Source organism: Zootoca vivipara, chromosome 3, assembly GCF_963506605.1.
Source record: "Zootoca vivipara chromosome 3, rZooViv1.1, whole genome shotgun sequence".
Taxonomy (NCBI): domain Eukaryota; kingdom Metazoa; phylum Chordata; class Lepidosauria; order Squamata; family Lacertidae; genus Zootoca; species Zootoca vivipara.
Window position 1 is genome coordinate 99,685,344 of NC_083278.1, and position 16,178 is coordinate 99,701,521.

At 41.5% G+C, this 16,178-nt stretch overlaps 1 protein-coding gene across 1 annotated transcript in view; it reads right to left on the bottom strand.

Annotated features, from left to right (window-relative positions):
- LRPPRC (leucine rich pentatricopeptide repeat containing) overlaps positions 1 to 16,178 on the bottom strand; it is a 113,764-nt gene that overhangs the window by 21,610 nt on the left and 75,976 nt on the right. The window contains exons 26-30 of the mRNA XM_035111198.2: positions 14,070 to 14,138; positions 11,429 to 11,519; positions 4,810 to 4,952; positions 4,548 to 4,674; positions 1,554 to 1,680 (exon numbers count right to left, since the gene is read on the bottom strand). Coding sequence (XP_034967089.2) covers positions 1,554 to 1,680; positions 4,548 to 4,674; positions 4,810 to 4,952; positions 11,429 to 11,519; positions 14,070 to 14,138 — 557 coding nt within the window. The remainder of the gene's footprint in view (positions 1 to 1,553; positions 1,681 to 4,547; positions 4,675 to 4,809; positions 4,953 to 11,428; positions 11,520 to 14,069; positions 14,139 to 16,178) is intronic.

A 16,178-nucleotide genomic window follows, 5' to 3' on the forward strand; every position in this document is an offset into this window, starting at 1 on the left:
GTCGAACTCAACTCTCTCAACATGCTCAAAATCTACAACCCATATGTCCTCCAGCAATATGCAAATGAGATGGCAGCAACCCCAACAAATGGATTCAGATCACCTGCCTGCTTCTGTCCTTTTTCATTTAGTTGCATTATATTGGGCAGTGATCCTGACAGCTTCTTTCAAGTGCTTAAAATGGTCTTGTATAAAACGGCAATTTTTGCACAACTTTTGGCATTAGTGGCCCTATCTGCATATGCAGAAAGAAAAGGCCTTCTTTGATTTCACAGCCCTGTTGGATTATGACCAAAGGTTTTGTTTTTTGTTTTGGCTGCTTCTGACATCTTTTTTTGCACCTAAGATAATACCTAAAGTCAGGGATTTTTTCTTCTATAGCCTACATATAGTAGGGGTATTTAAAATGAGAATAATCATAGCGTCCTCTTTTTTTGCTCTTCAAAAGATGGCACCGCTAGATGATACAGATCTTGGTGGATCAATGATCTGACTTGGTACAAGGCAGCTACATATTCTCCTATGCAGGGCTTTTTTCCCCAGCTGGATCTCAGCGGAACTCAGTTCCGGCACCTCTCAGGTGGGCGCCATTGCCATTCTAAGAGAAAGAGGGAGGTGTTCATAGTGAGTTCCGGCACCTCTTTTTCTAGAAAAATAGCACTGCCTAAAGTTACACTTTTATATGCCTGTTGTTTTTGTCCATGGAGTTTTGTCCCACGGACTGCAAGAAGATCAAACCTATCCATTCTTAAGGAAATCAGCCTTGAGTGTTCACTGCAAGGACAGATCCTGAAGCTGAGGCACCAATACTTCAACTAAACAACAGCAACAAAGTTACACTATAACTTTGAGAAACTTCTGAAATATATAGTGGTGCTAGGCTGAAGAGGTGCTAGGCTGAAGAACGACCGCCATGTTTATTTTTTAAAGCTATCTTAAGATTTCTGTGGTGAAATGTTGGCTTATCCCAGAACGCATCACAAACAGCTTTTAAATCAAACATTTACATACATTAAAAGTTCACACATAAATATAATTACAAAGCAAGGCCTTTAGGTATGGCCAGTTTTGTCACATATTTCCACTGTGAAAGAACTGTATTCCTACAAGGTGTAATTCAGTAGAATAGTGACTGACTGGCACATACGACATGAGAACGATATTTCATGCACAAAGCTGAACTGCCCAATTCACTAAATGGCACTTCCTACTCATGTGATTCTGTCAGCGCATTGTGTCTGGTCTTGGGACTTCACCCAGCCATTAAAGGTGAATGGTGCTTGGATAATGTGTGCATTTGTTAAATTGTTAAGTGTACAAGTGTGTGACTGGGCTGTGATGCATCATTAGATACAAAATGACCCGATGCCAAAATGCTAATCTTTTAAAAAAACTTATGACAAGACCAATGCATTTTGCTACTTTCAAGTACTATAAGGCCATTTTTTCTATAAGGAAAACAGAAATTTCACCTGAAAGCAAAGATTGGACTATTTTTATGCAAGGTTACAAGTGCACAGATATACAAGGATATAGAAGAAAAAAATCCTTACATGTTTTTTACATTGATGGCTTCTTCAAGATAACCCTTGCTCAGCAATGATCTTAGAAGTAAGGCGTATAGAGAGGCTGGAAACCCAATACCCTGCTCTTGTGCTTCTTGTAAAAGTTTGTATGCCCCTGCAAAGAAAATTAAAACAAAATAACTGATGTGTCAACTTACACTGAAGTGCCCCGGAACAGCATTTATAGCTCTCTTTTTGGAAAAGAAAGAAAAATATAGCATCTGAAACAAATTTATTCCCTTTTTCTTCATATATATCTTAAGAGTCAGAAGGTTTATTTAAGAAACTGTCTGGTTTCTGGGTTGAAATCCTCCCTGTGTAATTGTTTCTTTAAAATACAAAATCCTTTCTGAACTTTTAACAACCTAAATTCAAGTAAAAGAAGAAGAAAAACTACTGCCACCAATTGCAAACAAGTTATCCTCAGCCACCTTCAGAATTGCCATTCTCACGTTCATTGTCGAGCTGCTACTAGGCTACCTTGGTTCAAAGACGTAATTCATATTACAGTATTTTAATGCACCCCCCAACTCTGTGGAAAGGAGTTGCAATGTTTGATACTGTATCATAGCAGCATTCAGCAAATATTGGCAGTGTTTTCAGTACTGGGAGATCAAATTATTTGGCTACGACAAGATTTACATAAAAACATACAATTTACAAATATACTGATATTTAACAAGTAAACTAAAACTGCATTTATTTGACTGATTAACAGTTTTATTTCACACATTCACAATAACTGTCAAGTTAGTGAAAAGACGTTACCAAAAAAAGGGGGGGGAAAGGTAACCACACTTTTCAGTCATTTACTTTTCTGAACAAGATTATGGAGCTGTAAACATCCTGTTGAAACAGTAATTTGTTGCTTCATATACTCTTTAAAAATTAATGTCATACATTGGGGGAGGGGACACGGTGCTTATTTATTTCCCTTAAGAGCAGTGTTGGTTTTTAATATTTTAAATACACTACGGTATGTAAAATCAAATAAACGTTAATTTCTATATCTAGCAAAGTTCAGCTGCTTTTTGGAAATTTATGTACCAAACAAAGCAAAGAAAAAATCAGAATCAACTTAAGACAACAGCGCACATAATGACTCTATATTATATGTGATGCAAGTTCTACTCTCTGTATCTCTATTACCTGAATAATGGCACGCTTAAAGATTAAACAATACTAGCGTTCATGAAATCATGCACCTTATTTCAATAATGCAAGAGGCATCACCAACATTTTGTGTTGAGAAAAGATATCCAAACATTTAAAAAAAGGAAACTGGCAAATTTCTAACACTTCCAGTTCAATTTGCTATTTATACAATTTCTGGTGTGTTGACTACCACAATTGTGCTGAAACTAAAGGCTGTGCTCTTAGGTGCTGACAGTGTAGGTGATGTCACCAGGGCAAGACTTTGGGACAGAAGTCCAGGAACCACTTATCTGAATGGGCAGGAGGGCCCCCAAATGCAGCAGCTTTGGCTCACCTCCTTATGAAGCAAGAGAAGCAGTCCATGTCGCCCTCCAAAGGGAGCCCTCCTCCCCCAAGAGAGAGAAGAGGCAAAAATTACATAACTGCACAACTGGATGTGCTGATACAACCACAGCTTGTGATCTAAACTGAGGATACACAGTTGTACCTTGAAAGTTGAACAGAATCCATTCCGGAAGTCCGTTCAACTTCCGAAATGTTCAGAAACCAAAGTACAGCTTCTGATTGGCTGCAGGAAGCTCCTGACAGCCAATCGGAAGCCACGGAAGCCCTGTCGGATGTTTGGCCTCCAAAATAATGTTTGAAAACCGGAACGTTTGGCTCCCAAGGCGTTTGGGAGCCGAGGTATGACTGTATTGGATTGGTTAGCATGATGTCTTCCAAACCTTCATGTCCACAACAGGAAAACTAGTCAATTCTAACCAGCAACAGCATAGTTAAACCCAGGGCTCTGGTATAATTTAGTTTCCATTCCACCAAAGCTGGAATATCATTTTGTGCTGATTTCAACTAATTCATTGTTCTGAATGGCTTCTAAGGAAGAACACTAAAACCATTGGATTCCATCTAGGCTTAAGGGAAGGCAGGATGTGCAACGTGGGTTAAGAATATCTGGCAGCTCTAGGCCAATGTTTGACAGTGTATATCTATAGTGGTGGTAAGTAGTTTTTGGCTGCTGCAGGTCACTTTGAAGCCATCACTTCAGGGGGAAAATGAGGATGACAGCGCCATGCCCTCATACCTTTTTATTTGTGGGTCTCTGCTGAGGAAAGAGGGAGTTGAAAATCAGAGATTTCCATGTAGAGCTAAACATTCACATGCACTGGCTCTGCCTAAATCCTGGGCCAAATCGAGCTGACCCAAGATTCAGCTGAAGAGGGTTGAAGCAGCCTCAGAGCCACCTGGGGCTGTCAAAAGAGGTGGGGGCAGCTGCGTATTTAATCAGGGCTTCAAATTATAGGCAATGCATGGGCCTCAATTAAAGCTGGGGCCTGGATCTGGGTCAGCCTTGGGTTCTGAATTGGATCAGGCAAGCACAGCCCTATTTACAACAGCTGTTACAACACTACTTTTCTTTTCAGGCTAATTTAACACAAAAAGGAGACAGTAACTTTCTGTAGTGGGAAAGATGCCTTCTAATCTTGATTAAGTCCGAATTTAATATAACTGAATATGATGATAAATTCTAAATCAGGGATATCCTTCCTACTACAGAGTGTAATAACCTCACATTCATTATTCCTTACAACAGTAAGAAAGATAGTATCATAAGCAGTTACATACCGGGAGCCTATATATTCAGCATGAAAAGAAATACAAGACTGCTAATATTTTGGCACCTAGATTCTACAGTACAATTTCATGAATCAGAATGTTAGCTATAGAGCACCATGATTTGGGGAATACAGGCATGCTTTGTGCCTTGTATTGAACGAGTTAGCACATTCTTTTCAACAATAGTTTAAGAAAGAGTCCAAATTAATTCACCTTCAGGATTACCCCTTTTGCAGAGTATGGCTATTTCTTTTTCATTATCTGTCGCCTGTTCATCACTCGTCAAAGAGGGAGAACTGATGGAATCAACAGCCTCATCAGTAGCGCTATCAAACCAAATCTTTAAAAGAAAACAATTTTTCAAAGTTACTTATCTTCATACATACAATCTCCTTCTGCCATATCATTCACTAACCAACATGAAAGATTTTAAAGCCAGTATTTCACCACAAAAAAAACAATTAACCTAATTTACCTCAGGTACATCAAACGGAACTTCCTGATTATTAGCCTTAAGAATATCTGCTAGCAGCCTCAAAGTTCTTTCACGGGGAATACTGTTTTCTTCTTGCATTTTAGTCCAAACAGCGTCAGCCCTTTGCCAATCGTTGTTTACCTCTGAAGGGGGGGAAAATGAAACAACAGAGCAAACCTAAATGTGGCACTGTCATTTTCTACTGCAAGCTGTTTCATGCATGTCTTCACATGAAGTTTATTTTCCCATATATAACCAACTTCCTTTGTTGATGAATCAGGAGTGGATGTTTGAATATTCTTTTTTCAAGTTATTTATAATTAGAGCCAAACAGAATATTACACATCATAGGAATAATTCTCCTGCCAGTGTAGTCCTAATTTCCTTTTTGTTAGAACACCTGTTGCCAACTAGGTAACCTCCAGATGTTTGAGACTACACCAGAAGGAGTTGCAATGCCGGTCTGTTCATGCTTGTGTGCACCAATGTAGCACTTAGGGTCCAGCAATCTTGACTTTTTTATGGAATATAATGCAAGTAATGCACACCCTATATTATAGGATACAGTTTCTGCTGGAGATTACAAGACAGAGGCCTAACATTTCCAGAACTCTAGCAAACCTCCCCAAATAATAGATGTTGGCACCATCAGCAGCGGTCGGTGTGGACAGAGTGTTCTGCTTACCTGACCTCCTGTCAACTGGCATCGCTACACCTTAGCGGGAGGTAACGAGGTGATGGAGTTGGTGCAGTGTAAATGCAGCATTGTCCATTAATTTCACTGGGTCTACTCTGAATAAAACTTAACTGAACACCAACCATAACCTTGGCCCTAGAAGAGGAGGAGTCCTGTCCTTTGCTCTGATAGTGGAGGAACAAAGAGCAGGGCCTTTGGAAATAACCTCATCATTATGGCAGATTTATAGAGGGGAGGCAGGTCCTCGGGTATCTGTGTCCTAGGCCTGTTAGGGTTTTAAAGGTCAAAACCAGCACCCTGAACTGTGCCTAGTAAGCAATGAAGATGAATCAAAATAAGGGATATTTCATCTGATCTCTGGGCCCCAGTTAACAGCCTGGAAGTCACATTTTAAAGTAGCCTTGTGCACAGCATTTTATAACAAACTAATCTGGAGGTGCTTTGGGCACGACAATACAGTATGTAGGAAAATCAGATGTAGGTGTGGTTTCTGGGCAGAAATTCAAAGCTTGAAACCTGATTCCTTAAAGGGGAGTGTAACCCCATTCAGAACAGGCTGCACATGTACTCCCACACCATCAAAATCCTCAACCAGCAGTATTTCTGTCTCATATGGATTACTGTATTTTCCCGTGCATAAGATGCCCCCATGTACAAGACGCCCCCAATTTTGGGGGGCTCCAAATTAAGAAAACACCCCTCAGCACTACCTGTGTATAAGATGAGCCCAATTTTAAACCTACCGGTAATTTTTTTTTGGGGGGGGGGCAGGGGGACCGGGGACCTAGTCTTATACACAGAAAAATACTGTCTTTTTCCACTCCCCCATCCCTATCTACTACAATGATGCCAAGCAGTTCAGGACTTTCACAACCTCTCCAGAATTACAAGTTGGAAGAGAGACAGCAATGGGGGTCATCAGGATATAGGCAACATGCTGATCCAAATCCTTGGCTCATCACCATTTCCCATATTCCAAGGTGCCTGAATATGGGAACACACAGTGAACACAGTACATCCCCCAACTCCTTGCAGGAAAAACAACAACATATAACTCTAATATATGAGTTAAAATAACCTCTGTTCATCACTCGCCTTGCAATCAATGATGGATTACAGGTTTATAATAATTCCTCTTTTTTGTGCTGAACTATGTGCCTACATTTGTAAACTAAGGGAAAACTGAATTTAGCTACCGTTGTAATAATATACGGAAATAGCCATGGAACCTCAGGAGTCGTACTGCATGCAACAGTTTTGAAAGATGGTTAGACGTGGTTCTGTTTTTGCTCTTACAGCGGACAAAGCTGTTTCCCCTTTATTTAAGTAGATGGAATTAGTTGTGTCTTTTCTTGATGTCTACAGATTTTGCACAACAGTGTTTGATAAAATTTGTATCTTAGATTTCTCCTCTCACCACTGAAGAGAGACAGGCTGCTTGTTGGGAAAGGAGGAGGACTCCCTCCTACTAAAGGAGGATTATGTTTGGAAACCCAGTTGCTTTATTATGGTGGACCAGTATTTGTAAAACAATAAGGAAGATTTTTTTATAATATATAAAAAAGCTGCTGAGAAAATGAAATGCAAGAATGGAATAAAGCATACAGCAAGTATCTTGGCCACTTCTCTTCTGAATGTTCTTTTTGCAAGCAAAAGAGGTGAACACTCTGCCAAGGTAGATGGAAAAAAAGCCATGTTTCCTTATCTTATAGAGAGACATGAAGGTGTTGGAACATCACATTGCCGAGCTGCAGTAAAGCAAAAATCCACCTGTTTCCAAAAAACACAGTTCTACAGAGGTGGTTGTATTGGGCTTCTGCAGCAAAAATAATGGAGAATCTTGTGGCACGTTACAGAGTTACAGTTACTGAATTTCATAGCCTGTTTTCCTCTTTCATGGAGCCCTTCCTTCACCTTCCTAATTTTGGTTAACCACAGTTTGCCATGTCTGAACTGGAAAACTATGGTTACTGCTAACCTTCAAACAACAGTTTGCAAAGTCACCTCTTATTGTGGTTTGAAAGTCATTTTTTTTTAAAAAAAGCAAACTATTAAGCAAGCAAGCACTCATCAGATGCCATAGAAAATTACAAAATAAAAAAATTCCTTCCAGCAGCACCTTAAAGACCAACTAAGTTTTTATTTTGGTATGAGCTTTCGTGTGCATGCACACTTCTTCAGATACACAGAAAATTACAGTTAGTGAAAACCAAGAAATTTAGGAGGAAATCCATCCATGAGAAGAGCAGGAAAGGAGGCGGCTACATTCATATTCACATAGTCAAAATTAAATTTGCAACAAGAATCTTTGTGTCCTCCCCCCCCCCTTTATACAAGGTATCCTTTTAAGGATTACTAAATTCAACCAAACCAACATTTTTCCTTTGGCATGTGGGGAGACCTAGTTATGCTTAAACTAGCCCAACTGACCTGCATTGGTTGCTTCTAACATGAAACAAATTCCTAGGCATATATTTAAGATGTCTGAATAGAGGAGGGTTGTAGGAACATGTAGTGTGTCCAATTCTACTCATATCAGGGCTTGATTGCACAAATTGATGCATAAAGCAAAGAGTTTGGGACCCTGCAACATGATGTTTAGATAGTTTCTGTGAAAAGCAGACAACCACTCCAAAATGTCCTATCAAACTGCTTTTAAATGACTTCTCAGTTTCATAAACTGTGTGCCATATGGTATGTGAGGTTCCAATTCAAGATATATAAAGTCCAAAGCCTTTATCAATGTGAAGCATTACGTAAGCAGTCCTTTGGATCCCAGGCCATATAAAATCTGATCCTATTAAAAGAGGATGAGGCAAAATGTTTCAGAGGTATGACACGCCTGCAAAACTCCCTTTCCGTCAATCGAATCTGCAGTCATCCAATGCTATGTGGCTCTCAATTTTCAATTGTCCTCGAATGCTTAACAAGTTGCCCACGTACTGGTAAGATTTTGAAAGGCTTTCAAGATATTCCTTAGGAGGCTGCGAGTGTATTTGGCTATCTTCTATTGAAAGCAATTATGTATGTAGCAAAGAGGAACATCTTTTCAAATTCTTTTGTAGACAGCAAAACAAGACAGCTCTTCAAAGCAAGGGGAGAAATTACAGAGAGGATTCTTGAATTTCTGAGACATGGTTTAGTACTACACAATGATGGGAAATGGCAACTTTCTTTAAAGAACTCCTCAAGAGATAAATACCACCTATGCAGAAGCAAATAGGTGGTTTACAAAAACCTTCAATTATCGCTCAACCAAAGTAAGCCAACTGCAGAACGTTTCCCTATTCGGGTTAACACTCTAAAACTGGAAGAAAGAAACTTAAATGGTAAATTGGAATGCAGCTGAAGTACAATGAACAACATTTCACCCATGGGCAGGGCAGGGCAACATTTCACCCATGGACAAATGCCGTACCAAATGTTTCACCAACGAAAATGGCTGAAGCAGGGAGAGTAAATCTTTAACAAGCTGCAATAAAGCCCAGACAGCTTGGCAGCTAAAAGATAGAACACTTGAAAATTGTGGTGACCAGCCCACCTACTAGGTAAAAAGGAGAACAAGGATGCAATATGAGAGAGGCCATGATTGCATCCTTACCTAATGGTTGTGTCCAAAGGTCTTGTGTCCTCTTAATCAAGGTCTAATTCTACTTATCTCCACTGGGCATGCTTGCTACTGCTGCTGCTGCTGGGAGTTGCAATCCAAAACATCTGGAGTGCACCATGCTGGCTACCCTGCAGTAAACCCAATAAGCAACCTAGGCTGGTAGCAAATCTGTCATGTGTGATTTAGTTTAGATTCCTGCATTGCAGGGGTTTGGACTAGATGACCCTTAGCTAGGTCACTCCCCCTCACCTTCAGAGGAAGGGAATCGAGCCTCTTGTTGTACTTAGTCTGTCTAAGAAGCACAATGTGTGAGGTCTGAGCTGGTTGCCCCAAGCTCAGACAGCATGGCTCTTACAAGCCATTCTCGTGTTCCTATACCAATTATTTAGATTCCTATACCAATTATTTAGGAACTTTCACCACTGTAAGCCAAGTTTTACTGCCTATGTTATCTTAGAAGGCCGTATTTCAAAGATTTAACATCTTATATTTCCATGCTTTACTCTGCTGCGTGTTTTGTGATTTTTAATCTCTGCTAGAGCTCTCTCACCAAAGAATACTTGCCCCAAACCTGAATCTTGGCATCCAAAAAGTTTCCTTTTATATACCTTTCCCCCCCACTAACACAAACGTTCAGGGAAATCATACAGGTGCACTTTATGGCCTTGGTTCAATCCCTTTTAATCAACTATGCAGACTAGAGAAGCATTCCAAACCGTAACCATTATGCACTGTCCTCCATTTAGCAGTACAGTGTGACAACAGCCAAGGAGCAATATAATATAAAGAACCTTTTAATGAGGGTGAAAGAGAGCGCAAAATATGGTCTGAAGCTCAACATAAAAAAAACTAAGATCATGGCCACTGGTCCTATCACCTCCTGGCAAATAGAAGGGGAGGAAATGGAGGCAGTGAGAGATTTTACTTTCTTGGGTTCCATGATCACTGCAGATGGTGACAGCAGTCACAAAGTTAAAGGACACCTGCTTCTTGGGAGAAAAGCAATGACAAACCTAGACAGCATCTTAAAAAGCAGAGACATCACCTTGCCGACAAAGGTCCGTATAGTTAAAGCTATGGTTTTCCCAGTACTGTAGTGATGTATGAAAGTGAGAGCTGGACCATAAAGAAGGCTGATCGCCAAAGAATTGATGCTTTTGAATTATGATGCTGGAGGAGACTCTTGAGAGTCCCATGGACTGCAAGAAGATCAAACCTATCCATTCTTAAGGAAATCAGCCCTGAGTGCTCACTGGAAGGACAGATCCTGAAGCTGAGGCTCCAATACTTTGGCTACCTCATGAGAAGAGAAGACTCCTTGGAAAAGACCCTGATGTTGGGAAAGATGGAGGGCACAAGGAGAAGGGGACGACAGAGGACGAGGTGGTTGGATAGTATTCTCGAAGCCGCCAACATGAGTCTGACCAAATTGTCTTCCCTTGATCAGGGAAGCCAAATTGATCAGGGACCAAATTGTCTTCCCTTCCCTGACTTCCCTTGATCAGGACACTATACTTCTGTTGATGCAGCCTAGAATAGCATTAGCTTCTTCTTCTTCTTCTTCTTCTTCTTCTTCTTCTTCTTCTTCTTCTTCTTCTTCTTCTTCTTCTTCTTCTTCTTCTTCTTCTTCTTCTTCTTCTTCTTCTTCTTCTTCTTCTTCACATTGAGGTCTCATGTTAAGCTTGTGCTCTACTAACCCCCAAGATCCTTTTCATATGTACTGCTGGCAAGCCAGGTGTCCTTCATCTTATGTTTGTGCAGCTGGTTCTTCCTGCCAAAGTGTAAAACCATACATATGTCCCTACTGAAATTCCTTTTGTTAGTTTGGGCCCAGTTTTCCAATCTGTTAAGGACATCTTGAATCCCAATTCTGTCTTCTGGTGTCATTTGCCAATTCGTTGACCATCCCCTCAATTCCTTCATCCAAGTCATTTATAAAGATGTTAAACCACAACAGACCCAGGACAGAACCCTGTGGCACCCCACTTGCCACATTTTTCCAGGATGAAGAGGAAGCATTAATGAGCACACTTTGTGCCTTGTGATTCCAATTGTTTGCTCCTCACACTAAAACTACAGTTGCTGCCCTTTGTAACCCCTCCCATCAATATCCTTAGCCATACAAGTAAAGTGCATACTATTAGTTGCTTACAATACTATTAATTTCTCAATAATGTTAATATCTCAATTATTTTTGTGTGGCTGCAAAACCAATTCTATTCTGGACATTGGTAAGTCTAACGTGAAAAATACGAGAATTTTCCTCACTTATAAGAACCACTTATGAAGAAGAGACTGTCCATTTTACTTACTGCATAATTTTAACATGTAGTAATACATCTCATCTCTATCACATTCAAAAAGCTTTTGAGTCAGCTCCACCATGCTTTCCAGGGCTTCAACCTTAAAAGAGAAAATATTACAAACACACACCACATTTATAACATCTATACATGGCATAAAGAACTGCTTGGTTTATTAGACGTTTATTGCATAGGTATCAAGTTGTAAAAAAGTTATGATGGGGTAATGAATAGGTAGGGGATGTAGAATGAGCAAATAGGAAAAAGGGGATTAGAAGAATGTGACTATATGACGTGTGATGGAATTTTCTGTGCACGAACTAACATTTTAGCAATGATTTTCACAATGTATAAATTGCGACGACAATGCACACCAACAAAGAGAGAATAAGGCTATCAATGACTACTAGCCACCATGGCTAATTGTACCCTCCACTGCGAGAATCAGCATAGCCCTGAATACCAGTTGTTTAGAATCACAAGTTGGGAGAAGACCGCCACACTTTAAATCCTGCTTGTGGGCTTCGGATAACCATCCAGTTGGCCTCTGTGAGAACAGGAGGCTGGGCTAGATGGGCCTTATGCAACAGGGCTCTTCTTATTTAAGATCTTATACATATATATATTGCATGTGTTCATCAGTTCCTGACACTTCCCTACAATAGCAGTGTATCTCATATACCGGTAGTAATCACTTTGCCAGGGGACCCAGGTGGCGCTGTGGGTTAAGGCACAGAGCCTAGGGCTTGCTGATCAGAAGGTCGGCGGTTCGAATCCCTGCAAGGGGGTGAGCTCCCGTTGCTCGGTCCCAGCTCCTGCCAACCTAGCAGTTCGAAAGCACGTCAAAGTGCAAGTAGATAAATAGGGACCGCTCCGGCGGGAAGGTAAACGGCGTTTCCGTGTGCTGCTCTGGTTCGCCAGAAGCGGCTTTGTCATGCTGGCCACATGACCCGGAAGCTGTCTGCGGACAAACGCCGGCTCCCTCGGCCTATAGAGCGAGATGAGCGCCGCAACCCCAGAGTCGGACACGACTGGACCTGATGGTCAGGGGCCCCTTTACCTTTACCTAATCACTTTGCCAACATTAGTTAGCCGCTTTGAGCCCGGCTCCGGCTGGGGAGGGCAGGGTACAAATAATAATAATAATAATAATAATAATAATACTCAAAAGTATGCCCAGTGAAATTAATGAACATTACTGAAATTATGTATGATTTAGTTACATCCCTGGATCACAGAGGATTGGACTCGATGATCCTCAGGGTCCCTTCCAACTCTGCAATTCTATGATTCTACGAGTAACTTAAGTTCATTAATGTCAACGAGTGAGTATAATTAACATTGTATACAACCTTCTATATTCTCAGCCAGTGTATTTGCCAATAAATGGGTAGCTCTCTTTCAGAATGAACTGAAGTTAGCTGGGCATCAGTTTTGTGTCTGTAATAGTACACAACTGATCTAAGTAATTTCCAAATGGTTTTGCATACTTGTTTAGGCGGCCAATACCTTGTAGGAAAAAACAGGTTCATACTGTTTTTCTTCACCGTGTCAACATTAGCCTACTAACCAAGCTATTGTTTGTGATCACCACTAATCCTTTCCTTCTCCAAGTCTTGTGGCTCATGGAGAAACTGAGGAATGGAAAAGACATCTGCCCTCTTGTGGGGCTTTTGCAGAAAAGGTAAAACAGCAGAAGCCCAGCAGGACAGGAAGGAAGCCATATTTCCTCTCTCCCACAAAGATCTTGGAGGAGGAATGGAGGAGTGATTTCTCTTCTTGCAAAAGCTCAGTCTCCCAACTTCTCTGTAGGGAAAAGGAGAATGTTTCTTTCTTTTTCTCAATAGGCTTTTACAGGACAGCGTAGTAGCAGCTGGGCCTGTGCTTGAAGCTCAACAGCAAATGCCTGAGAGGGAGGAAGAGCTCTACTGTTAACAAGTTGGCAAGTAAAATGATAGAACCCTGAATATAATATCAGGAATGGGAAAGACAAGACAGGTGACTATCCTACCCTATAGCTGTAGAGTGTCATCAACTGGAGGCCCTACTGAAAGGTAGTTAGTACATGCAGGTCCTGCTTTGCAAACACAATGCGCTCCCAGTAAATCGCTTGATGATGAGTGTTTGCATAACAAGCCAATGATTTCCATTATTTCCTATGGGAAATTTCTGATTTGTCCATTCTCCCTCCCTTTGCCTGATATCTCCTGCTCCCTGATTTGTCGGATCTCTCTCCCTTCCTCTATGTCTGTGATGGGCAAACTTGGCCCTCCAGCTGTTCTGGGACCACAACTCCCATCATCCCTAGCTAACTGGACCAATGGTCAGGGATGATGGGAAGGGCCAAGTTTGCCCATCACTGCTCTATGCCTTCTGCCCCAAATGGCTGCTGCCGACCAGCAAAACACAAATATGTAAGGAAGTGGGCTGTTTGGATATCTGAATCAGCCGTTTGTGTAGCAAGGTTTGGGTATAACTCTGTGTTTGGGTAACTGAAATTTTCAGTAAAGAGCATTCTGATAGTAGGAGGTGCACGTAACCACAAACTGATTAAGTCTTTTCCTCTTGAATTTGGATGGTTACAATAGAAATGATGCAAAATTATTGCCTTAAATTAGTAATATAAATAACATTTTCACAATACACAAACCTGATTATTTCCAATACACTTCTCTGCAAACCACTGCAGTCTGGCTGGTCGAGCTCTTAAACCAGGTGTCTGCAAAACAAGATTTCATAGTAACTAAGCACTTGCTGACTTGGAATAATTCCTTAAATGTGGAGAATTAATATGCAGTTATAACTTAAGATTACTCGAGTGGTGAACTTGCCCAGTAGTTACACTTTTATGCTACAACAGTTGAATATGAGGTTTAACACTTTCAAAAACAGTAGTGGTACTAAATATCTGTGGAACAGCCTTCACAATTGTCCACCACCAAATGATTTCAGTTTACAAGCAAACTGTTCTCAGCTACAGGGCATTTATTTGCTACTCCAAGGGACCCAGGTGGCGCTGTGGTTAAACCACTGAGCCTAGGGCTTGCTGATCAGAAGGTCGGCGGTTCGAATCCCTGTGACGGGGTGAGCTCCCGTTGCTCGGTCCCAGCTCCTGCCAACCTAGCAGTTCAAAAGCATGTCAAGTGCAAGTAGATAAATAGGTACCGCTCCAGTGGGAAGGTAAACGGTGTTTCCGTGTGCTGCTCTGGTTCGCCAGAAGCAGCTTTGTCATGCTGGCCACATGACCCGGAAGCTGTCTGAGGACAAACGCCTGCTCCCTCGGCCTATAGAGAGAGATGAGCGCCGCAACCCCAGAGTTGTTCGCGACTGGACCTAACGGTCAGGGGTACCTTTACCTTTAAGACCCATTGCACTCAGTGGGGTTGATTTCTAAGTAAACATCTACATGATTGCGCTGTGAGATTATTATATTCTGGCACAAATTGAGTTGATGCAGTTCTTTTTATATACCCCAGCTCTCGTAAAGATTCATCTGTTGCTCTTGATGCGGGCAAGTGCTTAGCCTTGGTGAAAGTTTTGTGCAAATGTGGCAGAGTAGAAGGTAAGTGCAAGTAGATAAATAGGAACCGCTACAGCGGGAAGGTAAACGGCATTTCCATGTGCTGCTCTGGTTTGCCAGAAGCGGCTTTGTCATGCTGGCCACATGACCGGAAGCTATACGCCGGCTCCCTCGGCCAATAATGCGAGATGAGCGCACAACCCCAGAGTCGGTCACGACTGGACCTAATGGTCAGGGGTCCCTTTACCTTTACCTTGGCTGATAGCTCCTCTCGTGCACTCTGGACTTTTCCTCTCGTGCACTCTGGACTTTTCTTTTGTATATCAAACCCTTTATTGATTCTATCAGCGACGCTAAAGTTGTCTGCATTTTTTTTTTAAAGGTTATATAAACATAGTCGAAAAGCAAAATTCCTGCCTGCCCCCCTCCTGTCCCCAAGCACAGCCCCACATTCTGCCCTTTTCCAATGAATAGTAGGAACACTAACTTCATCTATGTTGCAACATTGCAGAGTGGTACTACCAAAAGATCTAATCCAATATTGATGGTGGAAAGTCCGAAGCAAGCTCCAATGTCATGACTGGGATAGAAATGATCAGAACTTTGCTGAAAGCCATCTGGCAAAGTTTGTGGCAGTAGCAGAACCCCCAGTGGCATTTTAGAACTTGGTGGTTCATCTCTCTCAAGCACTCTACTTCTCCCAGTACCCAATGCCGTAGCACTACTGATGCTGTGAATCTGATAAATTACTACACACAGGGAGCCCAATGGCACAGCACTGAACTTCTTAAAGAAGTTAAAAGGGTGACAATGCCGGGTGCTACCTCTGATGTCCTCCCCACAACCGCCAAGACTGAACGTGATCTGGCAACCATAATGTCCGCTGGAAAACCCCTGTTCTAAGATGCCAGGGTTCCCTCCCCCCCTTTCCTATATTTTTAGCATAGGACTATCAAATCATTGTTTTATGTCATATGGATAAGTGACCATCAAGCAAATTCAAGCAAACGATAAACAGAAACCACTTGTGTATAATTTCATAGCACACATGATATTGGCAAGTGAATGCATACAGAAGAAGTGCTTGCTGGTTTTAAATACACCTCTTATGTCTCCCCTCCCATCTGATGATCTCTTAAACAATTTCACAAGACCGGGGGTCGGGGTGGGGTGGGGGAATCAGTGAGAACTAAAGAATTAACATCTTATACAACATGCCCATGGAAATTAAAAGAGAAG